Here is a 24430-nt window from a genome sequence, read left to right on the forward strand (position 1 = left end):
CATCCTTGGAGGGCTGACAACCCATTCATACCTAGGGCCAGAAAGAAATCATACTTCAGGGCAATGGGAAACCATCTGTATCCTTTAAGGCGTCTCTGTAGTCACCTTTCAGTTATCCTCCTTGTCACCATCTGAAGATTGCCAAATGTAATTTAAGCAGAAAGCTTCAGCAACAACATATTCTAGACCCTATTATTTTCCCAAGGTGTTTGAGAAGTGAGTCAGGGTCTTCTTATATCCCTTCTTTTCCTGTTTGGCTACATTCCAGGAGATACAGTTGTAAATAATAGAGCCCGTTACGGTCTCTTCTACCGTGGCATTCAGGGAATGGCTTTTTCAAAGTTCGCCACATGTGAAGAGAAAAGTAATATGGGAATTGGCTATGTCTGAGGCGAGGGGGGGATGAATCTATAAGCAGGACGGGAATATAGGGTTTTGCTCAAAGGATCATCCCCCCTTCAAATTGCAATGATGGTCAGTTCCCAAATAACTTTTCTATTCATATACTGAATTGATCTTTCAAAATATTGTCACAAGAGAACCAAATAATAATCCTCAGTTACAGTGTTTGATTCTGATATCTGCCTTACAGTATTCGGCTTTTTGGCAAAACTGGCAAATTCTTTTCTTTCACTTTTCCTCAAAAAGCTCTAGGTTTTTTTTTAATAGGCCCCAGCATCTCTTGAGACAGCCTTCTCAAATTTTCCTATGGCTCTTGCAGCCCCTGTTTTCCAGGAGCAAAGTGTGGTGTATTGCCACAAAGAACCAGTGAAAGGTTAGGCATGGATAGGCAATATTCCAGTAGGCATAGAGCCCTTCACACTTTGGGTGCCATTATTATAGGGTCTTTTACAGTGACCCCATTTCTTTTTCTCCCTCTCCCATAATACTAGAATTTGGGGCAACTAATGAAGTTAACAGGCCATGAAGTTAACAGGAAGTACTTTATTACTCAATGAAGAATTAAACTGTGGAATTGTGGTTGTAGTGATGGCCACAAGCATAGATGGCTTTAAAAGGGGGTTGAATGGATTCATGGAGGAGAGACAGAGGCAACAAACAAATATCAGTGCTAGAAGACAGCAGCAGGGAAGAGTCTGTTTATTGGTCCAGCAGGACCACTGGCTGGCCACTGTGAGAAACAAGTTGAATTCACTGCTGCAGGAAGTGGTGGCAGCTACAAGCATAGACAACTTCAAGAGGGGATTGGATAAACAAATGGAGAAGAGGTTCATCAGTGGCTATTAGTATAGATGGAGCACTATGTCTGAGGTAGTGATGCTCTGTATTCTTGGTGCTTGCAGGGGGCAACAATGGGAGGGCTTCTGGAGTTCTGGCTCCACAGATGGACCTCTTGATGGCACCTGGGTTTTGGCCACTGTGTGACACACAGTGTTGGATTGGATGGGCCATTGACCTGATCCAATATGGCTTCTCTTATGTTCTTACATTCTTAAACAGGTTGCTAGACCAGACAGACCACTGGTCTAATCCAGGAGAGTGGTCTTATGTTTTTATAGCCATATAGTGTGATGTCAGTAAGGCTGAATGCCCAGATGAACACTCAAGAGACACTGGCACTGATGTGAATGCTCTTTTAACTTTGTTTTGATGGATTTGTGACCACAGCATAGGAACAAATCCACACTGGTCACTTCACTGGTGCCACTTCCTGCCTCTGTTGAGGAATGAGGCATCCTGACGCCGGCTGCCAGAGACACACAGATCCTCTCTCAGATGTTGAGATTTAGATTTAGATGCTCAGATTTAGATACAGTGGGGGAGGGAGAATGATAGGTTAGTTGTCCATCCAATGAAAGAAGATAGGCTACTTTCCTTTTTGCTGTCTTACCGCCTATTTCCTCTCCACCAAAACTGCCTCCCCTCCTCACAAGAACATAAGCTTTTGACGGTGCGCCGCTGATGGCGGCGGACAGGGTCAAGAGCCTGGGGGTGCTACTGGAGTCATCCCTAAAGATGGAGGCTCAGATAGCGGCCACTGCCAAGTCCGCGTTTTTTCATCTTAGACGGGCAAGGCAGTTGGCCCCCTTCCTGGACCGTGACGACCTAGCAACAGTGATCCACGCTACGGTCACCTCGAGGTTGGATTACTGTAATGCCCTCTACATGGGGCTGCCCCTGTGCCGGACCCGGAAATTGCAGCTGGTGCAGAATGCCACGGCCCGGCTGTTATTGGGCCTCCCAAGGTGGGGGCACATTCGGCTGGGTCTTCGGGCTTTGCACTGGCTCCCAATAACATACCGAGTCCGGTACAGGGTGCTGGTCATTACCTTTAAAGCCCTATATGGCCTGGGACTTGCCTACCTGAGGGACCGTCTCTCCCCACATGTTCCCCAGAGAGTACTGAGGTCTGGGACTCAAAACCTTCTCACCATCCCCGGGCCTAAGGAAGTCCATCTCAAGACAACTAGAGACAGGGCCTTTTCTACAATGGCCCCTACATGGTGGAACCAGCTACCGGAAGAGGTGAGAGCCCTGCGGGATCTTACTCAGTTCCGCAGGGCCTGTAAGACAACCCTCTTCCGGTTAGCCTACGCCTGACTGGATAAATGTAGCTTATTAGACTTCAGTGAATTATATTGAATAGTTTTAATGTTAAGAATTTAAGGTTTTTAGATTTTTAAATGCTTCGATTTTTTAATTGTAATAATTCTGTACTTTGTTTTATTGTTTTATCGTTTGCTGTAAGCCTCCCTGAGCCATTTTGTGGGAAGGGCGGGGTATAAGTTATAGAATAAATAAGAAGAGCCCTGCTGAATTAGACCAGTGGCCCATCTAGTCCGGCATTCTGTCTCACTTGGTGGCCAGCCAGTTACTATGGAGGGCCAGAAACAGGGCATAAAAGCTGAGGCCTTCCCCTGACGTTGCTGCCTAGCTCTGGGATTCAGAGGTTTAGTGCCTCTGAATGTGAAAGTTCCCCTCAGTCACCATGGTTAGTAGCCATTGATAGACTTATCCCCCATGAATCTATCTAATCCTCTATTCAAGCTATTTATTCCCATGGTCACCACTACATCTTCTGGCAGCAAATTCCACATTTTAATCACTCTCTGTGCACAGTAGTACTTCCTTTTGTCCATTCTGAACCTACTGCTCATCAGCTTTATTGGATGCCCTTGAGTTCTAGTATTTTGGGAGAGGGAGAAAAAATTTCTCTTTGTTAACTCTCTCTCCTTCATGTGTAATTTTATAAACCTCTGTCATGTCCCCCCCTTAGTCATCTTTTTTCCAAACTAGACAGTCCCAGACTCTTCAGTCTTTCCTCATGGAGGAAGTGCTCCAACCTTCTTCATTTTGCTGCTGGAAATAAAAGCATCCTTCTGCTGAATGCCTGAAGCAGCCTACCTCAGGCAACTAGCTATGGGGTACCTCATTTTTCACCATAGCGGATGGGGAGAAGCTGGCGGCAACAATGTGGCCTGTGACTGCAGCATGTATTCACACACTGGATTGGCTCATCTATGACAGTGGCATATGCATTAAAAGCAGAACTCAAAGTATTTCCAGAGTCTCTTTTAAATATACATCAGTATGGAGCATAAGGAAATTTCACAGTGGAAAACCATTTCAGACTGAACCGCACGAACTGCATGGGGACTCGGGGGCATTGTTTCAATGCCTGCATCCTTCACAATTTAGGCAGCTGGGCGCTGCCATCTGGACTCAGCTTTAGAGTCAGTTTTCCAATGAAAAAGGGCAGACGTACCAAGAAGACAGATGGCGACCGATTTCCCACTCACCTTATGCCGCTCCCACGTTCCTCTTCCGGGGCTTCCTTCCAATTTCACACTCTCTGCCTCAAAGCTGCAGCTAGCATTGGCTTTTTTTTTTTTTTTGCGAGGCAAACAGAAACCTCTAAAAACCAGTTTCTGTTTGCTGCACGAAAAAGCCAACGCTTGCTGCAGCCCCGGGGCAGAGAGTGTGAAATCGGATGGAAGCCCCGCTGAGAAGAGGAGCGTGAGAGCGGCTTAAGCTGAGTGGGAAATTGATCGTTATACAGAGAAAGGCTGATTAAAAAGTTACAGTGCACGGGAAGGAAATGGGCTTGCGTGTGTTGTGACAGGAACAGAAATGTCAAAACTGAGAAGGGAATGCGTTGTGTGGTGGTGACGGTGTTCCCAGTTACTTTATTTATACACGCTATTACCTGTCCCTATTCTGCAGGGATAGAGAAGGCTAAGTTACACAGATCTGTAAAGAAAAAGTAGCTTCCTTCCTCCTTATACAAGAAGGTTGCAATGTGACAGAAGAACTGAGACAACATGGCTTACATCGGGGGAGGTAGGCAGCCTTCCATTCTGACTTCTTCCTGCTGTCCACACACTACTCTACTAGTAAGAGCTGAAAATGTGGACAGAGATGGGAGGCTCTGAACCTGTCCTGACTTTGGGCTGAAGATGTGCAGCATTTAGCAGGTTTATCCCTGTTAAGTCTCTCTGTTGCTTTGAGGCTTGATCATCAGACACGAAGCTCATGCAAAAGAGTAAAGGAGAACTGACACCATTTGCTTCTGTCCTTGCAACCAGGCTTGTTCTTGCTGCATTGTGCCTGTAATCACAGCTGTGCTGAAAACACAGCATTTGACTCTGTTGCATCCTAAATTGTCTTCTTTTTGCTGATTTGGTAGATGTTTTCTGAAGACTTTGCAAAAGGCATTCATTCAGTGCCGCAGTGAACAAGAAGAGCAGGCAAGTATTTGGCAGAGAGCAAAAAGCCCACAAGGCCTTAAAGCACAAGTGGCCAGTCACAACAAATCAAGTTCAAAGCAGTGCCTTGGATTGGTTTTTGCCTCCATTCTACTGAGCAGGCAGTCACACAGTCCAGGAAACTCAGGGAAAACTGCAGGCCCAACTCTCTGCCATGGGCTTATCTGTGAGTCATTCATCTCCTATCCAGATTGCCACAATCTTTCTATTGCTTCTGCCGCAGCTTGGCTGCTTAAGCCTTAACACAGTGGGATGTTTCCACATTGACTTGTCTACCAAGAGAACCCTGAATGATGCAGAAGTTTCTGGGACATGTTCTAGGATGCAGACTCAGTTTACACAGAGTGTTCACCAGCCTTTTGGGGCCTCAAGAACGGAAGGTGCACTGCAGAACACATCCAGAACTTCCCTGAAGTTTTGCATCACCAGAGAAGATCAGCAATAGTGGCAGGGTTTTTTTTTTTTTTTTGTAGCAGGAACTCCACACACCCCTGATGTAGCCAGTCCTTACAGGATAGGCTTCCCAACCCTCCTGCCCTGGCGGGAGACCCCAGGATTTCCACCCTATTCCCCCGCTCCCCCAAAAAACGGAAGCGGGGGGAGGGAGTGGAAACGGCGCCGGGGAGCATGGCCAGCCGCCGCATCCCGGAGCTGGCAAGGCCGCCGCGCCGCTGCTGCCCCCTCCCCTCCCACCGCAGCTGCTCCTCCGAGATGAGCCCAGGCTGAGCCCATCTCAGAGGAGCAGCCAAGAGGCGGCAGCAGTGCAGGGGAGGGCGAGGCAGGCCAGGAGCATGGCGAGCCGCGAATCCGGGCCCTTCTAGGACCCGGACTCGTGGCTCGCCATGCCCCCGGCCCACCTCCACCCCCGCCCTCCGCTTCCACCCCAGAGGCGGAGCGGGCGAGGCGGCAGTGGCGCGGCGGCCTCTTCTCTGCTCGCCGTGGCTGCTCCTCCGAGATGGGCTCAGGCTGAGCCCATCTCGGGGGAGCAGCCACAGTGAGCGGAGAAGAGGCCGCCGCGCCGCTGCCGCCTCTTCTCCGCTCGCCGTGGCTGCTCCTCCGAGATGGGCTCAGCCTGAGCCCATCTCGGAGGAGCAGCCACGGCGAGCAGAGAAGAGGCGTCAGCTGCGCAGTGGCGTCGCACGCCCCGAGACGGGGCGGCTCGCCGTTTCCCCCCCTCCCCCTAGCTCCACCCCAGTGTCTCCTGGCTCCACCCCCAAAGTCTCCTGGCTCCACCCCCAAAGTCCCCAGATATTTTTTGGGTTGGACTTGGGAACCCTATTACAGGAGCTTACAGTAGGCCCTGTACTAAGAGCCCTGTCAGCTCTTGGAGGATTGGGTACATCAGGGGTGTGTGGCAGAGGAGTTCCTGCTACAAAGAAAGCCCTGAATAGTGGCAAAGCAATCTTTCAGGGCAGCTTGTTTGTAATTCCTGGCTTTTTGTTGAGGAATTCCCTGATATACTTCTGAGGAACTCTAGGGTTCTCTGAAACAAAATTTAAAAAGCACAGCCTTAAAGCAATAATGCTAAATACTGAATCAAAGGTTAGCATATTGCTAAAACTGCTGTCTGGATGACAGTGAGGTGCCCTCTGTTGGACACACCTATAAACCTACATGCACACAGGGTTGGAGTACACCCCTCCCCATTTATTTGTTCATGATATCCAGCACTGGGAGATGACCATGTAAGGTCATTCAACTGATAGGCCTCTGACTCAAAGGCAAGGCCAGTGTTTTGCAGCTAGGTTGCCAAAGCAGAAGTTTTCAACAAGCTGTGACTGCTGAGATCCATGTTGGTTATTACTTCTTTTATTTTCATGTCCTCCCAGAGTCCCAGGCAAAACGGGGAGGCACAGTTATAAAGACACACTCTTTACTTTTGATACCTTGGTCAGGTCACAGCACTCCTATGTTCTCACTTTGCACACAGATACACAAAGACACAGATATGCTTAGCCCGTTGGTACGGCAGTCAATGCTTCTATACAGCGGAGCATGCTAAGAGCAACAGCTGCGTGGCACATGCTTAGCAAAGAGTGCTCCCTCCCTCCCTCCCCCATCGTCCCCTCTGTATCTGCCACCTTTAACAACCGTGGGTGCTGGGATAGCATCCCAGAGGTGCTGCTATAAAGCATGCTTCATGCCAGATTCGGAAGCGCATGTTACTAGCTGGACAGCATCTGCAGAGAGACAGCGTCTTTGCTTCTCTGACAGGTGTGCCATGACAGGCTACAGAGAGGTAGCTGTCAGGTTTCATTTAGCCTTCCCCAACCCCCAGTTAGAGAAGCAAAGAATAGGGATATGACTAGCGTAACAATACAACACTCCACAAGTTAATAGAATAAAACACCAGCCCTGTCAAAGGAATGCATTAAACAAAAATTATGTCTCAAAGCAAGGGCACTGGGATTAACCCGGAGGCATCAAACATCGTTAGGACTACAATGAGAAAGCAGTGGCTTAGGGGCAAAACCCTAGGAAACCTCTAGTTCCTTTGCCCTGTTAAGATGTTCTGTTTTATAGTCAGGAGTGAATGACATGAGATACTCAGAGCCCCCCCCCCCCCCCCCGCTCCCTCATTCACCCACCCTTACATAGGCACCATTTCTCTTCCTTGAATTATGCTCAAGGAAGTCTCAGTGCCTAGGATTTGTTCTGTTGCTGAATACTCATGCCAATCTTTTCAATGTTTCTTAAGGAAAGGGTGACATCTTTTACCTTGCACCTCCTCATCTTTGGCCACAGTGAGATGTACCCCACTTTCCCTTCTGCTAATGGAAATCCCAGGCCATAGTGCAGCAAATGCTGCCACAAATGGACACTGTTTACTGATGCAAGTTGAAAGCAACGTGTACCAGGCATCTGATGCTTTGAGATCACCAGTGGCCTATGGGGCAGCTCTATAATCTCAGCTAGACTTGTGGCAGCTAGGAGAGAAGAAGAAGAAGAAGATATTGGATTTATATCCCGCCCTCCACTCCAAAGAGTCTCAGAGCGGCTCACAATCTCCTTTACCTTCCTCCCCCACAACAGACACCCTGTGAGGTGGGTGGGGCTGGAGAGGGCTCTCACAGCAGCTGCCCTTTCAAGGACAACCTCTGCCAGAGCTATGGCTGACCCAAGGCCATTCCAGCAGGTGCAAGTGGAGGAGTGGGGAATCAAACCCGGTTCTCCCAGATAAGAGTCCGCACACTTAACCACTACACCAAACTGGCTCTCCACTGCAGATCTCCTCCACTTTCTCTTTTCATTGTGCAGTTCTTCTGACTGGAGTGGGACTGGAGATAAAAATTCTCCTATACTGTGCTACCCACTAGGAATCTGCCTGAGCTGACTGGGCTACTTGGTCTTCTATGGTAATTGAATTCTATAGAACAGAGATTTGTAAAAGTGTGGAGCCACTTTCTTAACTTAAAGTGTCTTGGAGAGGATGACACTGTTACATTGGTAGCAGAAAGGTTAAGGTGGTGGCAAAGTTGTGAATATAAGGGATCTTCCCTGGAACAGAATCCTTCGTGGCACAGAACTGCTGGGATAATGAGAGCAGTACTGTATATGGAGCAATAAGTTGTGGTGACCAGAAATGGCTTTCTCTGATTATATCTTGTTGGGAAAGCTGGACAGTCCCTGGTGAAGGAGACAAGCACCTTCACATAAGCATTTGCAATGGATTTGAAGAGCCCAACATCACCTTCCTTGTCTTTTACTGAAGGAGATAGGGATCTCAAAGATCTAAGGGAAGATACGTTCAGGTTAGGAACTGCTTTCCAAGAAATTCAACACTGAAAGCATGACTTTGCCAAAAAGGGGGACAGGCTTGTCTATCAATGTGGTATCGAGGACCTGAGTGATCCTGATGGATGTTTCATCACAAGCTTGGTCATCTATAATGTCACCTGGTCAAGTGTCTTTTCATTATACCTTCATCTTTCCTGTGATTGGGTGTTTACCCCTCAAAAAAATTCCCGGGAAACAAATGAGATCCTGACCTGATACACCCTACAGAAGTTATGGAGAACTGGATGGTTCAAATTGAAATATTCTTTCAATCTGCATCAGTACAGGAAATACTAAGCCCAGCATTGCTACCTGTAACAGTGAAGACTACTGCTGCCTCCTGGGGCAAGAGAGACTGCAAGGAGGGGAGATCACCACAGTCCTCAAGTTCACAAATGAAATGGATTAGAAAAACCCTCACCTGGTTCTCAGCTGGCAACCGTGGCATGGACGCAGCACGACCGTGCCCTTCCATGGGCAAGTATGGGTCACTGTCTGAGTAGCCATCCTTTGCCATCTCCCGCATCTCTACAGACTGTATTAGGCAAGACAGACAATGAAGTCAGGATGTGGGAAGCCAGACAGGAGGAAATACTTTCCCTTTCTGTACTTGGAGGAGTAGGACAGACAAGGAAAAAAATTCCTGGCCACTAAAGAGCTCAATGGATCTCACAAATAAAGCTTTGGTGTTCTTGCTTAATACCTTTGCTAACAACATGTTAGTTAAAATGTCCTATACCTCACGCGCCCCCCACCCCGCCCAAACCCCTAGGAGTCAAGGTCGGAAATACAACAGAATGGATGGTCTAGATTGCAGGCACTACAGACTGTAACACTGTTGCTATGTGTTCTGAGGATTATGCAAGAAATGCCATATATAAGTAGTCCAAAGATGTTGCAGAGCTCTTACGTGAGCCCCTTTTCCAGCAGAGCAGAACAAGTGCCTATTGGCCATATGTGAATTCTTCTTAATGCCGGTACAGTTAGAAGTATGTAAGGATCAGTAAAGGGTGGAAGAGAAGTCAAACAAATGAGAAGAACTGAGCCATTCCTTACTACTGTTGAGTCTTTTCCTGGAGAAACCAATCCTATCCTTTCTCCCAGCCAAAAAGCTGAGAATAGAATAGGAGCATCTGTTCCAAGAAACAGAAGCAGTGGGAGGAACTGAGGGTCAGGTTTGCTCATTTCCACATAGATGCACAGTGTCGGCAATTATTTTGCTTACATTTTGTTTAAATAACCTCCTTACACTTGCGATACACAAATGCAGCCAACACTTACAGAAGAGTCAAGTGGACAATGCTCCACCAAGACCATGAAGTGCTGGAACATCACTGGGGCACAACAGCTGAGTAAGGGTCACAAAGAGGAACAGTCACTATTGCCAAATGTACCTCATTACTGATAGTGAGCCCTTTGGAGAGACAGTCTTGGCTTGATGGACAAGGCGGAATTGGGAACGACTCACTAAACATTATCCTACACAGCTTAGAATATTAGTCTAAATCTGTGGAAATTAGTGATTTCAAGGGACAATATCATAGACTTTGGCAGACCTGCCATGTGTTACATATGTACACATAGGTTTTGAGCATGACAGCATTAATTGTCAAGAAACTGGCCTTTCTCTAGCAATTTATTGGCTTTTCAAAACTTTAGTTCAAGCTTTAGACCTAGTAAAATTATAGAAAATATTAAGGTCTATCTTTTGACCTTATACTAAAGTCTATATTTTGAAACACTTTGTGTGAACACGGGACATCAAATCCATGTTTTCTTCATATGTTGGCCTCATGAACCCTCATCAGTTTTGACTGTGGTGGTATTTTGCCTTATCTCTGGAGCTTTGTTTTTAAAAAGCGTGAGGTAAGCTTAAATGAACAAATTAGCACAGTGAGATAACCAAAGACAAGGTGAATTCAGTTTTCTGATAGCTTCACCATGAGCACCATTTACCTCCATACAAAGTTTGTGGCACCACCTTGCATGAAGGTTCAGTAAATATGGTTCCCTGTATGCTGGGCTCTTGATGAATCAATCATCACTAGCCTCCTTCACATCAAGCAGATGCTCAAATTAGTTTTGGCTTAACTCACTTGTTCCTGCAAGCTGAACCTTACTTCCTCTGGCACCATGTCTGATCCTAGTGAAAAGCTGCTTTTTATAAGAGATCTTTTAATGGTTATAGGAGGATGAGATGGGGCAGGGAAAAGGGAAAGGGGGACAAAGGGATCGGTAAGTGCCAGTCCTTACTGGCACATAAACCACCTGGGAATTGGTCCGACTATTTGGCATGTCTTCTGAGTGCCCTCGCTCAGGGCTCCAGGTTCCTGTTTTCTGGAACATCTCCTGGGCTCGCTGTGTGACCCATGACTCACTTTCTTTCATTCCCCCTTCCTGCATGCTCCTGAAGGCAAGAAGAAAATTAGAATACAGTAAGCGGCACAGCTACTGTCTTAGATATATGACACACCACTGGGCTGAAGGAAGGCAGCACTTCTACAGTACAGGAAGTTCCCCATTATTCTAAACCTAGCTTTTCCCAGCAAAATATGCTGTAGCAAACACTACTGCCTCTACAGGGACTAACTGTATGCAATCAGGAATAATCAGACAGACAAAAGCATTCAAAAAGAAAACTTTTAAGCCAACACTTTTCAAGAGGATTTATTCTCCAGTCTTCTGTATGGCAATAGGATATTATTTATGTGGCGTTGCATTGCACTTTGGTGACAGTTTTAGAAGGTGTTGGATCCAGAGAATTCCATACTCCCGAGGAAAAGTCCCTTGAAATACAGAATTCCGGAAGTCACATGTAAGACTTACATTCCACCTCCTTGATCCAGTTGCGATGAGGGGAGAGCGTTCTGTCCTTGACCACCTTCCTGGGATGGGGATGGTGGTTCCATGCGTTGGAACATAAGTGGTGTCCGATTCTATAGGAAAGCACAGAATGGTACAGAGACTTGCATCATAAATCTATTTTTAACCTGAAATCTCAAAAAAAAAAATACACTGAGGGATTAAAAATCCCTAACTTATAGAAACAGCACTTGTGGCTTTAAGAAAAGAATCTCCACTGAACTCTCAGTGGCCATGTTGCAGGTTGCTACACAACTACTATTGCTGAGCCTTCCAAGCCTTGATTTCTGTAACTTGGAGGCTAAAGCAGCGCAGGAAAATATCCCATCCCCCTTTCCTATCACATTCCCCGACGGAAGAGGACTCACTGGTCCTAGTCTGGCAGCAGCTACCATATAAGTGGGGCTGTCTGGTAGCGGTCGCCACCATGCAACTGAGCCCAGTGCTAGCCACCATGCAGCTGGGTTTGGTGGCGGCGGCCACTGAGGCACTGTGCCCAATCTACTGGTTGCAGTTACCAAGGAAATGAATTTGACTTGCCACACAACTTGGCTCAGCCTGACAACGGCAGTGGTCACGTCACAACTCAGCCGGACTTTAACTAGGGAGATGCTTCAAGGCGAAGCATGGAGAGAAAGCTGAACAGGGGAACGGAAAAAGATAGGTTGGCTGGTACGGAGAAAGGAGAAAAGTTAGCAGGAAAAGATGAGAGGCTATGGGACTGCCAAAGAAAGGAAAGAGGAAATTGTGGGCAAGGGGGATACTTGGGAAACGGTATGGTTCCCTGCAAGTCGTCGTGTGCATCCCGCTTGTCCTGATATATTTTACAAAGAAGATGCTGCTCTCAAGCAGCCTCTCTTCTTCAAATAAAGCTCAGTGCATTTAAAAAGCTGTCAGTTATACACATTTCAGTTATTTTCCTTTAACCTGCAAAGACCTTCAGTAAGTAAAGAGCCATGTTTCTAATAAAATCCCCCCCTTCCCCATTTTTGGGTTGCTTTACATCCTACAGTAAATATTGTTCCTATTTTTCCATAATGGGTCAAAGAAATCTTTTTAAAATAAATTATGAATGACATTTGTGTGTCTGATAAATGTGGTAAACACAATTGGTCATGGTTCTAGAGGCATGCATACAAATGTAAGGTAAAGGTGGGTTTTATGGCATAAATGCGGGAGACGTTCTTCTGCTGTAGTGTGTAAGGCAATCCCTTCTCTCATAGCTTTATGTTCTTTGCCTTGTTTCCTGGCCCTTTTGTTTTGAGATTTTTCGGAACCTGTGTTAGGTATTATACTTTTTTTCTTGCAGTTCTTCAGTCCTAGGCCTACTGAATTTTGTGGTTTTATCAGGCATTTGAGATGTTAACAATCCTTTTGTTTTGAGATTTTTCCCCCTCCTTGAAAGGTACACAAAAGGTGTCATAACTATTCTTCATTTCCTCTTGAATTGCCTTGCACATGCTACAGCCTGAGCTACATTTTCCTGTGGAAAGAAAACTATCAGACATAGTGTCATTTTATTTCTGTTATCTAGTAAACACTGAACAAACAGTAACTAATTTTTGCACTGAAAAAAGAGACAAGCTGCTGGTCCCTGGGCAGCTTCAAGCGATGGCTAGTGCTTCATTGAAGAAGTACTGTTTTCTCCCTTGCTTATGTCAGAATGAATGTGTTGCGATGTTCCAATTGTTCAAGCAGCTGCCCTACTCCTCCCCATTTGTTATTTCTGTCTTCTTCTGTTATGTATTGGAACTGGAGTTTGGCCTTAGGGCCAGCAGAGACTTGGCTGAGCTGGAGACCCCAGACCAAGAGCCACCTGGATTCAGGAAGGAGGCCCATCAGGGATCATTAGGCCAGCTGTTAACCTATAGATGTGTGTAATGGGATGATGGTAATGGGATTCAGGAAGGAGGCCCATCAGGGATCATTAGGCCAGCTGTTAACCTATAGTTGGCCCTGCTAGTCAGTTCTTTTTTACCTTACTATGCTGAATCACTTATTAAAGAGCAGAATTCACTATCTCCTGGTAGGGTTGCCAAGTTCAACCCCAGAAATATCTGGGGACTTTGGGGGTGGAGCCAGGAGACACTGGGGTGGAGCTAGGGGGGAGGGGGGGAAACAGCGCCGGGGAGCGTGGCGAGCCGCCTCGCAGCTGCTGCCTCTTCTCCGCTCGCCGTGGCTGCTCCTCCGAGATGGGCTCAGGCTGAGCCCATCTCGGAAGAGCAGCCATGGCGAGCAGAGAAGAGGCGGCAGCGGCGCGGCAGCCTCGCCCACTCCGCCTCTGGGGTGGAAGCGGAGGGGGGGGTGGAGGTGGGCCGGGGGCGTGGCGAGCCGCAAGTCCGGGTCCTAGAAGGGCCCGGATTCGCGGCTTGCCATGCTCCTGGCCTGCCTCGCCCTCCCCTTCTGTGGTTTTGCCTGCTCCTCCGAGATGGGCTCAGCCTGGGCCCATCTCGGAGGAGCAGCTGCAGTGGGTGGGGAGGGGGTGGCTGCGGTGCCCAGGATCGGGCGGCTCGCCATGCTCCCCGGCGCCGTTTCCCCCCTCCCCCCGCTTCTGTTTTTTTTGGGGAGTGGGGGAAGAGGGTGGAAACCCTGGGGTCCCCCGCCAGGGCGGGAGGGTTGGGAAGCCTATCTCCTGGGCATCCTCATGCTTCAAACCCAGTACATTCTATCTTCCTTTAAAGTATTAAGCTGAATTTATGTATATTAATCCATTGACATTAAGCTCCTTGCTGCCACATTACTGAAGTTCTTTTTTTAAAAAGACATTTTACTTACTGTCAAGCGCGCTATTTTCTGTAATGTGATTTTTTTTAAGACAAACAGCAGGTCACCAGCTCTCTTCTGCTCTCCCCTTATTTACAACCATTGGGCAAGCAATAAATCCATCTGGCCCAAGGATGTTTATGCTACAGCCTGGCTGGCATTACTTTCAAGTTGTCTTTCCCACAGGTTCACACAGACAACGCTTATCTGCTTCCAGAATAGTGTGAGAATGGGAGATGTTTCTAATAGCCTAAATTCCTTAGTAATAAAATATATAGTTGTTTAGCAACTTTTGAACCTGTGACTCAATTATGCATCTGTATGGTAACCTTTGGAGATATCCATACCATACCAAACCTTTAATGGCATAACAGTTGCAAATAAAAATACACAGAATATAAGAATTTAAACATTGGAGATAAAATCAAAATGGAACCGAGCTTACAGATGCATTCATACATGGTCAGATTTAAATGTAAGGCTGTCAGCCAAAATTTTTGCCACAGCCTCGCTAACCTCCCCTTCAGAATCGTTCAATAAATAATATCAGGGTGGCAGAATAGACAAATCTGGGGAGAAAGAAAGCTTGCAAAATAAATCTTTACGGAGATTATGATAAAAAGAACAATCAAGCAATATATGCTGAATTGAGTCCGGAATATTTGCTCCATAGGAACAGAGTCTGTCACCTAAAGGGACTCAATGATATCTCCCTTGTAAAACTTTGGAGGGAAACGCATTTAGTCTAGCCAACATAAATGCCCTGCGATGACTTGGAATGGTTAAGTCTGATAGATAATGGGACATTTTGCCACAGAAAGCATAAAGACCTAAGGAAGCTGGGGAGCAAATATAAGGGTCTGTTGGATGTAGTTTTGTTTCCTCCAACTCCAGCAGTCTCAATTTAATACATCTGAAGATATATGACTCATCAGAAGTAAAAAAAATCATCAACCTCTATCCCCAACTGGTTAAGTTTGGACATAAGAACTGCTGACCAGGATGAAATATATGGGTCTCTGTTCATACAATCAAGAAGGCTGTTAGGATCTGTTCTAAAGTGAATTTTGAGCTAGAATTTAAACACTGCAATCCAGGCTTTTGTCTCCACCAAAGACGGACCCACTTCAGAGCAGAGAGCAAAGTAGGATACACATTTTGGCATACCAAGGATTTGTCTAAAGAATGAGGCTTGAATGCCCTCCACTTTCCTGGTAAATGCTGAGATCCATATAGGGATACCATAGAGAATCTGGGCTAGTGCTTTAGCTTTGAACACCTTAATTGCTGCCGGAACTAATTGGTTGCCCCTTGCAAAGAAAAACTGTTTAATTTGAGCAACCGAACATTTAGCCAAGTTGATGGTGTTGTTACGATGTGAAACCCAGCTTAACTTGTAATTAAAAGTGATCCCGAAGTATTTAAAATTTTTTGTTTGCTCAATTGTTGAGTTGCCAATAAATTATCTCTGAGGGTGCCAACAATTTGAAAAGACAACTACTTTAGATTTGGCATAATTGATAGAGAGTGAATTACAATTACAGTAGTCATAGAAGGCATTCAAATACCTTTGCAGGCCCACTCTTGTGCAAGAGAGGATAGTAGTATCATCGGCATAAAGTAATAAGGGGACCGCTCGGCCTGCTAGTTTAGGTGGATGACCAATAATAGGGTTCAAAAATTTACCTGGTCAGTTAAAAATAAATTTAAAAGATGTGGGGCCAGCACGCAACTTTGTTTAACCCCCTTTAACACTGGGATTTTGCTAGTCAAGTCACCGCTAGAAGAAAATTTCACTTGGCAAAAAATATTAGAATGAAGTTTCCTCAAGAGAGACAGCAGACGAGGGTCCATTCCCAGGTAACCTAGCTTAATCCCTAGTTGGGCTCTATCTATTGAATCAAATGAGCCCTTCAAGTCGATGAAGGTAGCATATAATTTTTTTGTCTCGGTATGCATATATTTTTCAGCAAGGAAGGCCAGAGTGCAGCAGTGATCCATAGCAGATTTGCCTTTGGTGAAGCCAATTTGTTCACGACCTATGATATTGCCTAGGCGCATCCAGTCCGTTAATCGGAGTTCTAAATGTTTGGCATACAATTTGCCCACTGTAGATAATAAACTAATGGGGCGGAAATTTTCCAGTAACTCCAATCCCCCCTTTTTGTAAATTGGGATAATTATAGAATCAAGCCAAGAGTCTGGGATGGAGCCATGCAGAGCAATGAAAGAGAACAATTTTGCAAGGGGCAAGAGCCACCAATTGGCAAACTTTGTGAATACCTCAGCAGGAAGGCCATCAGGGCCTGGTGCTTTACCCGCTTTTAAATCCTTCAATAAATCACTGATTTCCTCTAGAGTTACTGGAGGACAGACCGGCGTATCAGTAACTGTGGGGTTTGCTAAGATAGGAGAGGATATACATGGAGCAGCAAAAATGTTAGAGAAGTAATCAACCCATGTTTGTGCAGAAATATTTGGGTCAGTAACAGAATTGTTTTTTTAGATTACCCGAAATGATTCTCCAGAAAGCCTTATTATCATTAGATTTTATCGAGTGGGAAAGTTGGTCCCATTTATTTTGAAAGAAAACTTTCTTTTTGGATGTAATAAGCTCCAGGTAGGATTTTGAAGATATCCTATATAGCAACTGTGTAACTGTATACGTCATTACTCCCAAGGCTTGTGTCCTTGGTATAGCTCCTGGGTTTCTAACAATAAAACAGCTTTGATTTCAAACAAAAGACTGCTTATTGAGAAATATCAATGCTTGACATTTACCAGCATTCACCCCAGACTCCTTGAGTATAAACAATTTTATTGGTAACATATGGTAGCAAATCCATATCAATATCTTACAACTTAAAAAGAAAAATTTATCTATCCCCTATCTTACTTTCCCCACCCTCCCCCCATTATTTGACCCCCGCTAGTGTTATTTACTTAAAAAAACCCAAATATTAAAGGTACCCTTAACTATTAAGAAAACCAAAAGTTATATTCTTCTTTTAAAACTTAATCATTATCAAAAATTGTCCAATGTCCTTTTATTTTCCACTCTTTTTCTACGTATCTTCTGAACTTCTTCCACTCCATCTTAAAAACTTCCAAATTATAGTCTCTTAATATTCTTGTTAATTTGTCCATTTCACTCCATGTCATAACTTTTATAATCCAATCCCATTTTTCTGGTATTTTTTCTTGCTTCCACAACTGCGCATACAATGTCCTAGCGGCTGAGAGCAAGTACCAGATTAAAGTTCTATCTTCTTTTGGAAATGTTTCCATTTGTAGTCCCAACAGAAAAGTCTCTGCAACTTTGTTAAACTCATATCCCAAGATCTTAGAAATCTCTTGCTGAATCATCTGCCAAAACATTTTAGCTCTTTCACAAGTCCACCACATATGGTAGAAAGAACCTTCATGCTTTTTACATTTCCAACATCTGTCTGGCATCTTATTATTCATTTTTGCCAATTTTTTAGGAGTTATATACCATCTATACATCATCTTAAAACAATTTTCTTTAATACTTTGACATGTTGCGAGTTTCATAGAGTTCTTCCACAGATATTCCCAAGATTCCATCTTTATTTCTTTATTTACATTAATTTCCCATTTAATCATTTGAGATTTCACTACTTCATCTTCTGCAGACCATTGTAAAAGTAATTTGTATACTTTTGAGATTAGTTTATCATTGTCTCCAAGCAGAACTTTTTCCATTTCTGTTTGCTCTTTCCTTATTCCTTCAGTTTTAATGTCATTCTCTACCAAGCTCTTTATTTGTTGCATTTGAAACCAATCATATTTGTGACTCAATTCTTCAGCAGTTTTCAGTTCTATTTTTCCACTTTGTATTTTTAACAATTGATTATATGACAGCCACTTTTCTTCACCTATCTCAGCCGTTATCTTTATTACTACAGCTGGCACTATCCATAAAGGTCTTCTCTCATCTCCATATTTCTTGTATTTTGTCCATGTATTTAATAAATTGCTTCTTATATAATGGTGAGAGAAAAGACCATCCATCCTCTTTTTTCCATAATACAAATATGCGTGCCAGCCAAATTTATTTCCATGACCTTCCAACACTAGAAGTTTTTTGTTTAACAGCGTTATCCATTCTTTCATCCACACTAAGCAAACTGCTTCATGATATAATTTTAAATCTGGTAATTGAAATCCGCCTCTCTCTTTTGCATCTGACAGAATTTTCATTTTAATCCTTGGCTTCTTCCCAGCCCACACAAATTCTGAAATTTTCCTATGCCATTTATCAAATTGTTTGGCATCCTTCACAATAGGAATAGTTTGGAACAAATACATTATCCTTGGTAGAATATTCATTTTAACTGCAGCTATTCTGCCCAGCAATGACAGATTAAGCTTATTCCATTTTAGCATATCTTCATCCATTTTATGCCATAACTTCTCGTAATTATTTTTAAACAGATCAATATTTTTCATTGTAAGTAAAAGTAAGTAAGTAAATTTTTATTTATACCCCGCCCTCCCCGCCGAGGCAGGCTCATTGTTATCTCCACCCCTAGATACTTTACCTTAGAGGTAACTTCACAACCCATTAGTCTCTGTAATTCTTGTTGTCTATTCATCTGCATATTTTTACACAGAATGTTAGATTTTTCTCTATTTATAGAGAGTTCCGCCAACTCCCCATATTCTTGTATTTTAATTAACAGCAAAGGTGTAACTTGTATGGGGTTTTCATTTATAAACATTATATCATCAGCAAACGCTCGGTATTTGTAAGTACATCCTTTTATTCGTAAACCTTGTATATCTTTTTCTTCTTGAATCTGCATCAATAAAATTTCAAGAGTCATTATAAACAACAGTGGTGAAAGCGGACAGCCTTGTCTAGTACTTTTGCTAATTTTCATTTCTTCTGTAAGATCTGCATTAACACACAACCTTGCCCTTTGTTCAGAGTATATTGCTTTTATCATTCTTAGAAAACTTTCTCCCAACTCCATTTTTTCCATTACCGCGGACATAAAGTCCCAGCTTAAATTGTCAAATGCTTTCTCTGCATCTGCAAAGAATAATGCTACTTCTTTTTCTGGATGCCTTTCATGATATTCTACAATATTTACAACAGTCCTAATATTGTCTCTTATTTGTCTTTTGGAAAGAAACCCTGCTTGATCTTCCTTTATAAAATTTATCAAATGTTGTTTAAGCCGTTCTGCCGAGATTCTTGTAAATATTTTATAGTCATTATTTAATAACAAAATTGGTCTGTAATTTTTTACATTCGTGGCATCTCTATCTTCTTTAGGTATCAATGAAATAACAGCTTCTTTCCATGTATCTGGTACTTTCCCTTTTATTCTTATTATATTCATCAACTTCTGCAATTTTGGTATTAACTCGTCCTTAAAAGTTTTAAAATATTTAGCTGTATATCCATCTGGCCCAGGAGCTTTTCCATTTTCCATTGCGTTGATTACTGCTTCAATTTCTATTTTTTCAATTGGGTCATTGACAACTTTTCTCATATTTTCAGTTAGGGGTTCTATTTTTAACTTTTGTAGATATTCATCCATCTTCTCTTTCTTTATTTTAACACCTTTAAACAGTTTGGCATAGTACTTGAAAAATTCTCTTTTTATTCCCTCTTGAGTAACCACTTCTCTTCCATCTACCACAATTCTGTTAATAATTCTATTTTCTCTCTTTTTCTGCAATCGCCAAGCCAAATACTTTCCCGGTTTATTTGCTCCCTCAAAGGATTTGTGCTGAAGTCTTTTCAAACTCCATTCCACTTCTTTATTCAACAAATGTCTCAATTGAGTTTGTAGTATTGTAATTTCCCTTAAAATTTTCTTTTTCCCTGGTCTTTTTCTCAACTCCCCTTCCCTTTTTTTTATTTCATTTTGAATGTCCAACAACTGTTTTTCTTTTCTTCTCTTGTCTTTATTATTCAAAGTAATCAACACTCCTCTCATTACTGCTTTATAAGCATCCCAGACTGTCTGAAAATCAATATCTTCTTTATCATTCACTTGGAAAAAGGCTTTAGTTTCTTTTTCTAGATATGTCACTGTTTCTTTATTCTGTAACAAATCTTCATTCAGTCTCCATCTTCTCAATTTCTTGGACAATTTTGTAATCCACATTATTGGGTTATGGTCAGCCCCTATTTTAGGTAAAATCTCTATCTTCTTTGTTATAAGACTTAAGTCTTTAGTTCCCCACAGCATGTCAATTCTAGAAAAAGTTTTGTGTCTTGCTGAAAAAAAATTATAGTCCTGCACTTCAGGATTAAATTTCCTCCATATATCTTCTAAATTTTCTTGTTTAGCCAATTCAAAGAAAGACTTTGGCAATTTCCCTTCTTTCCCATCATTTTTTCCCCCTCCAGATCTATCCAATGAGTTCTTAACTGTTCCATTGAAGTCTCCCATTAACAATACTTGATCATAGGTCAGTTTATCAAATTGTTGTGTAATGTCTTTGAAAAAAGCATCCTTTGCACCATTAGGCGCATACAATCCCAATAACAACGTTTTCCCCCATTTAATATTGACTCCACTGCTACAAATCTTCCATCCTTATCTTTAAACACTAATTTTGGCTCCAATTCTTGTTTGATATATAAAACCACTCCTCTTTTCTTCTGTTCAGCTAGTGAAAAAAATTCTACTCCCAATTGTTTATTCCATAAAAATTTATAATCCTTTTGTTTAATATGTACTTCTTGCAAACATATTATATTACAGTTTTGTTTCTTAATCCAATGAAATGTTGCCCTTCTTTTTTGTGGTGAATTTAGTCCATTAACATTCCAAGATAATAATTTGTAATCCATCATGGTGCAAATTCTTTATTTTCTTCAAAAAATCTACGCAAGTCCTGAGCATTTGTAAGTGTGACTCTTTTCCCCTGGAGTTCAAAGCTCAAACCTTCAGGTATAATCCATCTGAACCTCGTGCCATTGTCCCTCAATTTTTCTGTCAGCTTTTTATATGTTCTCCTATTGTTTATCACTTGCCTTGGCAACTCCTTCATGATTCTCACTTTACTGCCTCCCACTATCAGTGCCTTTTCAAAATTTTTATTCATGATCCTTCCTACCATTTCCTTTGTCATATATCTTATAATAACATCTCTTGGTAGATTATTTTTCTTGGCAAAAAGTGAATTCACTCTGTACATATAGTCATACATATTTTTAGTCTCTTCAGGATCTTCATCTAAAAATTCTGCAATTATTTTTATTATATATCCTTTCAAGTCACCATCCTCCACTTCAGGTACTCCTCTCAGACGTATCTGAGTTTCCATCAATTTGCAGTCATGGATTGTCACTTTTTCTTGAATTTTCAACAAGGTGGAATCATATACTTTCATTTTTCCTTCTACTTCCTGCACTTTCTTAGATGTTTCCCCAGTTTCATTTCTGAGATCTTCCATATCCTTTTTAATCTCTGCAATAATTTCTTCTTTTGATTCATCTATCATCTTCCTTACCCCTCTCATCATTCTGGCTTCCATCGCGTCCAATTGTTCCTGCATCTTCTCCAATGAAAGAACTGTTGTTCGGGGCTGCTTGGCTTCAGACATTTAAAAACACCAAAAATTTTAACCTCACAGATTTCGGATTTAACTGTCAGGTCCAAAAGATTAGGGCTTGCTTTTTATAATAAACTTAGTTTCACCTTCCTCAGAACGTCCTAGACCAAGATATAAATTTTTAAAACTTTTAAACCCTTCAAAAACCAATGAAATTTTAGATCTCACCGATTTTCATTTTGACTATCAGATTCAAAAGAATAGGACTTGCCCTTTACGGCAAGCCCAATTTCGCCGTCCTCTGAGCTACCAAAGTCCAGATATTTATTTTTAACGTTTTTAAATTTTCCAAAATGGCGGCCACAACTTTTTATTACTTCTTGCAATTTCTTTTCCCTTTTAAAAATTTCCGAGGACCACACAAATAATATGACCAATAGTTCTTATCTTCTTACCCTGTTTTCAGTTGATTCCAACAATTTATACTGTCCCGAATTCTTTTTATAACAATGTTTATAATTTAGCCTCCCAGCAATGGCCGCCGATGTTTCTCAATGGTATATATTCCTAGAGTAGGTTTTCTTTCCACTACTTCCTGTTTTTGTTACCACAAAGTCACAAGGAGATCTCACGATACTTGACGTATTTCCTGTCTTGCTCAGATGTGCTGCAGGTCTGTTCCAGTATGACGATGTTGCTTTTACTTCCAAAACCGCAAGTAGACAAAACAATAAATTCCTTCTCACTTTTTAGCAGTTTTTAACACTGTCCTTTATATTTATAAAATCCAAATTTCACCTCTTCTTTCCCTCTTCTTCCAAGCTCTCTCTATTTTCTTTTCTCACCTTTTAACTTTGTCCCTTTAAGCTATAAATAGCTCCGGAATGAAAAAATAATCTTCTGTACCTTTTTTTCCAATTATCCAAGTTTCCACTGGTCTTTCAAAGCTTTAGATGTTTAGCAATGTCCAAGAAGGTTAGGATCCTGACGAGCTTATGTCAAATAAATGACTCTGGGCACTTCTGCAGACGATGGCTATGCAACTTCTCCTGAGACCCCTCAAAGAAGTCCCCTCTGGGGCTCCCTTTTAGCCAAGGTAAATCTCCTTAAAGTTTTCCGTGCATGTCTTGGACTATTCTCTAACTGAGAAAAGTAGGCAGTAGGCATTAATTTGCCTTCCACTACCCCGAACAGAAGTTCCAGCCTGCTCCCGTTAGGAGAGACAGCTCAGCTCGGCATTTTCCTCCCCCGGAAGTCAGACTCCTTGATAATTCCTTATGACAGTCTTTTTGAGCAAGAAACAGTTAATTGTCCTTGACTTCATAGCTCTAGCTATGGCTCAGCTTGGGAAGGGACCTGTGTTAGGTATTATACTTTTTTCCTTGCAGTTCTTCAGTCCTAGGCCTACTGAATGTTGTGGTTTTATTAGGCGTTTTTGCTATTAGACTCAACTGTTGTTATATTTTGCAATCCACTTGCTGATTGACTGAATAACTTTGTTTAACCAGGAGTCTTTGCGGACAGATTCAAAGGTTATCACATTTTGTAATTTGCTTACTCACTGACTGAATAATTCTGTCATACTTATAAACCACCCTGAGTTCCAGTGAGAAAGGTAGACTATAAAAGAAGATTTTAATTTAATTTTAAATTTTAAAATAAAAACTTCATAATCTGACAAAACCACTACATGGCTCTCTCTCCTCGGCTTTCCTTGATGCACACTGTATCAAAACTTTTTGATGCACGCTCAGCTGCATCGGTGCAACTGCACATGGGCAGCATTGTTTTTAAAGAGCTAACCTGAATTTTTTAAAATGCAAAAAAAGGCTTTCATGAAGATATACTACATAATTTGAATATGCCTTGTATCCGTTATCTATCTGCTTTTTAAAAGCAGGAACATACAGGAACACAGTTCCAGCTGGCTTGGTGTCAGGGGTGTGGCCTAATATGCAAATGAGGTCCTGATGGGCTTTTTCTACAAAAAAAAAAGCCCTGTCTATACATTTTACTCCTCACTTCTAAGGAGCACAGAGTAATGCATATGAGAGAATGTGGTTATGAGCACTGGACTCTAATCTGGAGAACTGGGTTTGATGCCCCACTACTCCTCTACATGAAGCCTGCTGGGTGATTTTGGGTCAGTTACTGTTCCCTTAGAACTCTCTCAGCCCCACCTGCTTCACAAGGTGCCTGTTATGGGGAGAGGAAGACAAGGCGATCGTAAGTAGTTTTGAACTCCTTAAGATAGAGAAATGAGGAGTATAAAAACCTAGACTGATTTCGCACTCACCCTACGCCACTCTGATGTTCCTCTTTTCAGCGCAGTGTCCTTCCAATTTCCCACTATCTACCCCGGGGCTTCAGCTTGTGTCGCCATTTTTGCACAGCAAAGAGAAACTGGTTTTTAGCAGTTTCTCTTCACCTCACAAAAACAGGTGAGTGCGAAATTGGTCGTACTTTTCTTCTCCTCTTCTCCCTCTTATCCTCACAAGAGAGGAGAATGTCTGGCCCAAGCTCATCCAATGAACTCCGTGACATGGTGAGGATTTGAACCTACATTCCGCAACCAGTCCTAGTCCAGCACTTTAATCACTACCCTATATTAGCTCAAAACCAAAATGGTTCATAAAGGGGTATATGGAAGCCAGAAACAGAAAAGAGAGAGCAAATGAGGCCCTGGAAATGAAAGGTGCCCACTAGTTGGGTTTTTTTTAAAGTCCAGTCCCATCCATTCCTGACAGCAGTGATGAACA

At 42.8% G+C, this 24430-nt stretch overlaps 1 protein-coding gene across 1 annotated transcript in view; it reads right to left on the reverse strand.

Moving 5' to 3' along the window:
* CACNA1A (calcium voltage-gated channel subunit alpha1 A) overlaps positions 1–24430 on the reverse strand; it is a 599049-nt gene that overhangs the window by 39129 nt on the left and 535490 nt on the right. Inside the window, exons 43-45 of the mRNA XM_060240686.1 lie at positions 11331–11440; positions 10773–10911; positions 8926–9039 (exon numbers count right to left, since the gene is read on the reverse strand). Coding sequence (XP_060096669.1) covers positions 8926–9039; positions 10773–10911; positions 11331–11440 — 363 coding nt within the window. The remainder of the gene's footprint in view (positions 1–8925; positions 9040–10772; positions 10912–11330; positions 11441–24430) is intronic.

The sequence above is a fragment of the Heteronotia binoei genome, chromosome 5 (assembly GCF_032191835.1).
Source record: "Heteronotia binoei isolate CCM8104 ecotype False Entrance Well chromosome 5, APGP_CSIRO_Hbin_v1, whole genome shotgun sequence".
Taxonomy (NCBI): Eukaryota; Metazoa; Chordata; class Lepidosauria; order Squamata; family Gekkonidae; genus Heteronotia; species Heteronotia binoei.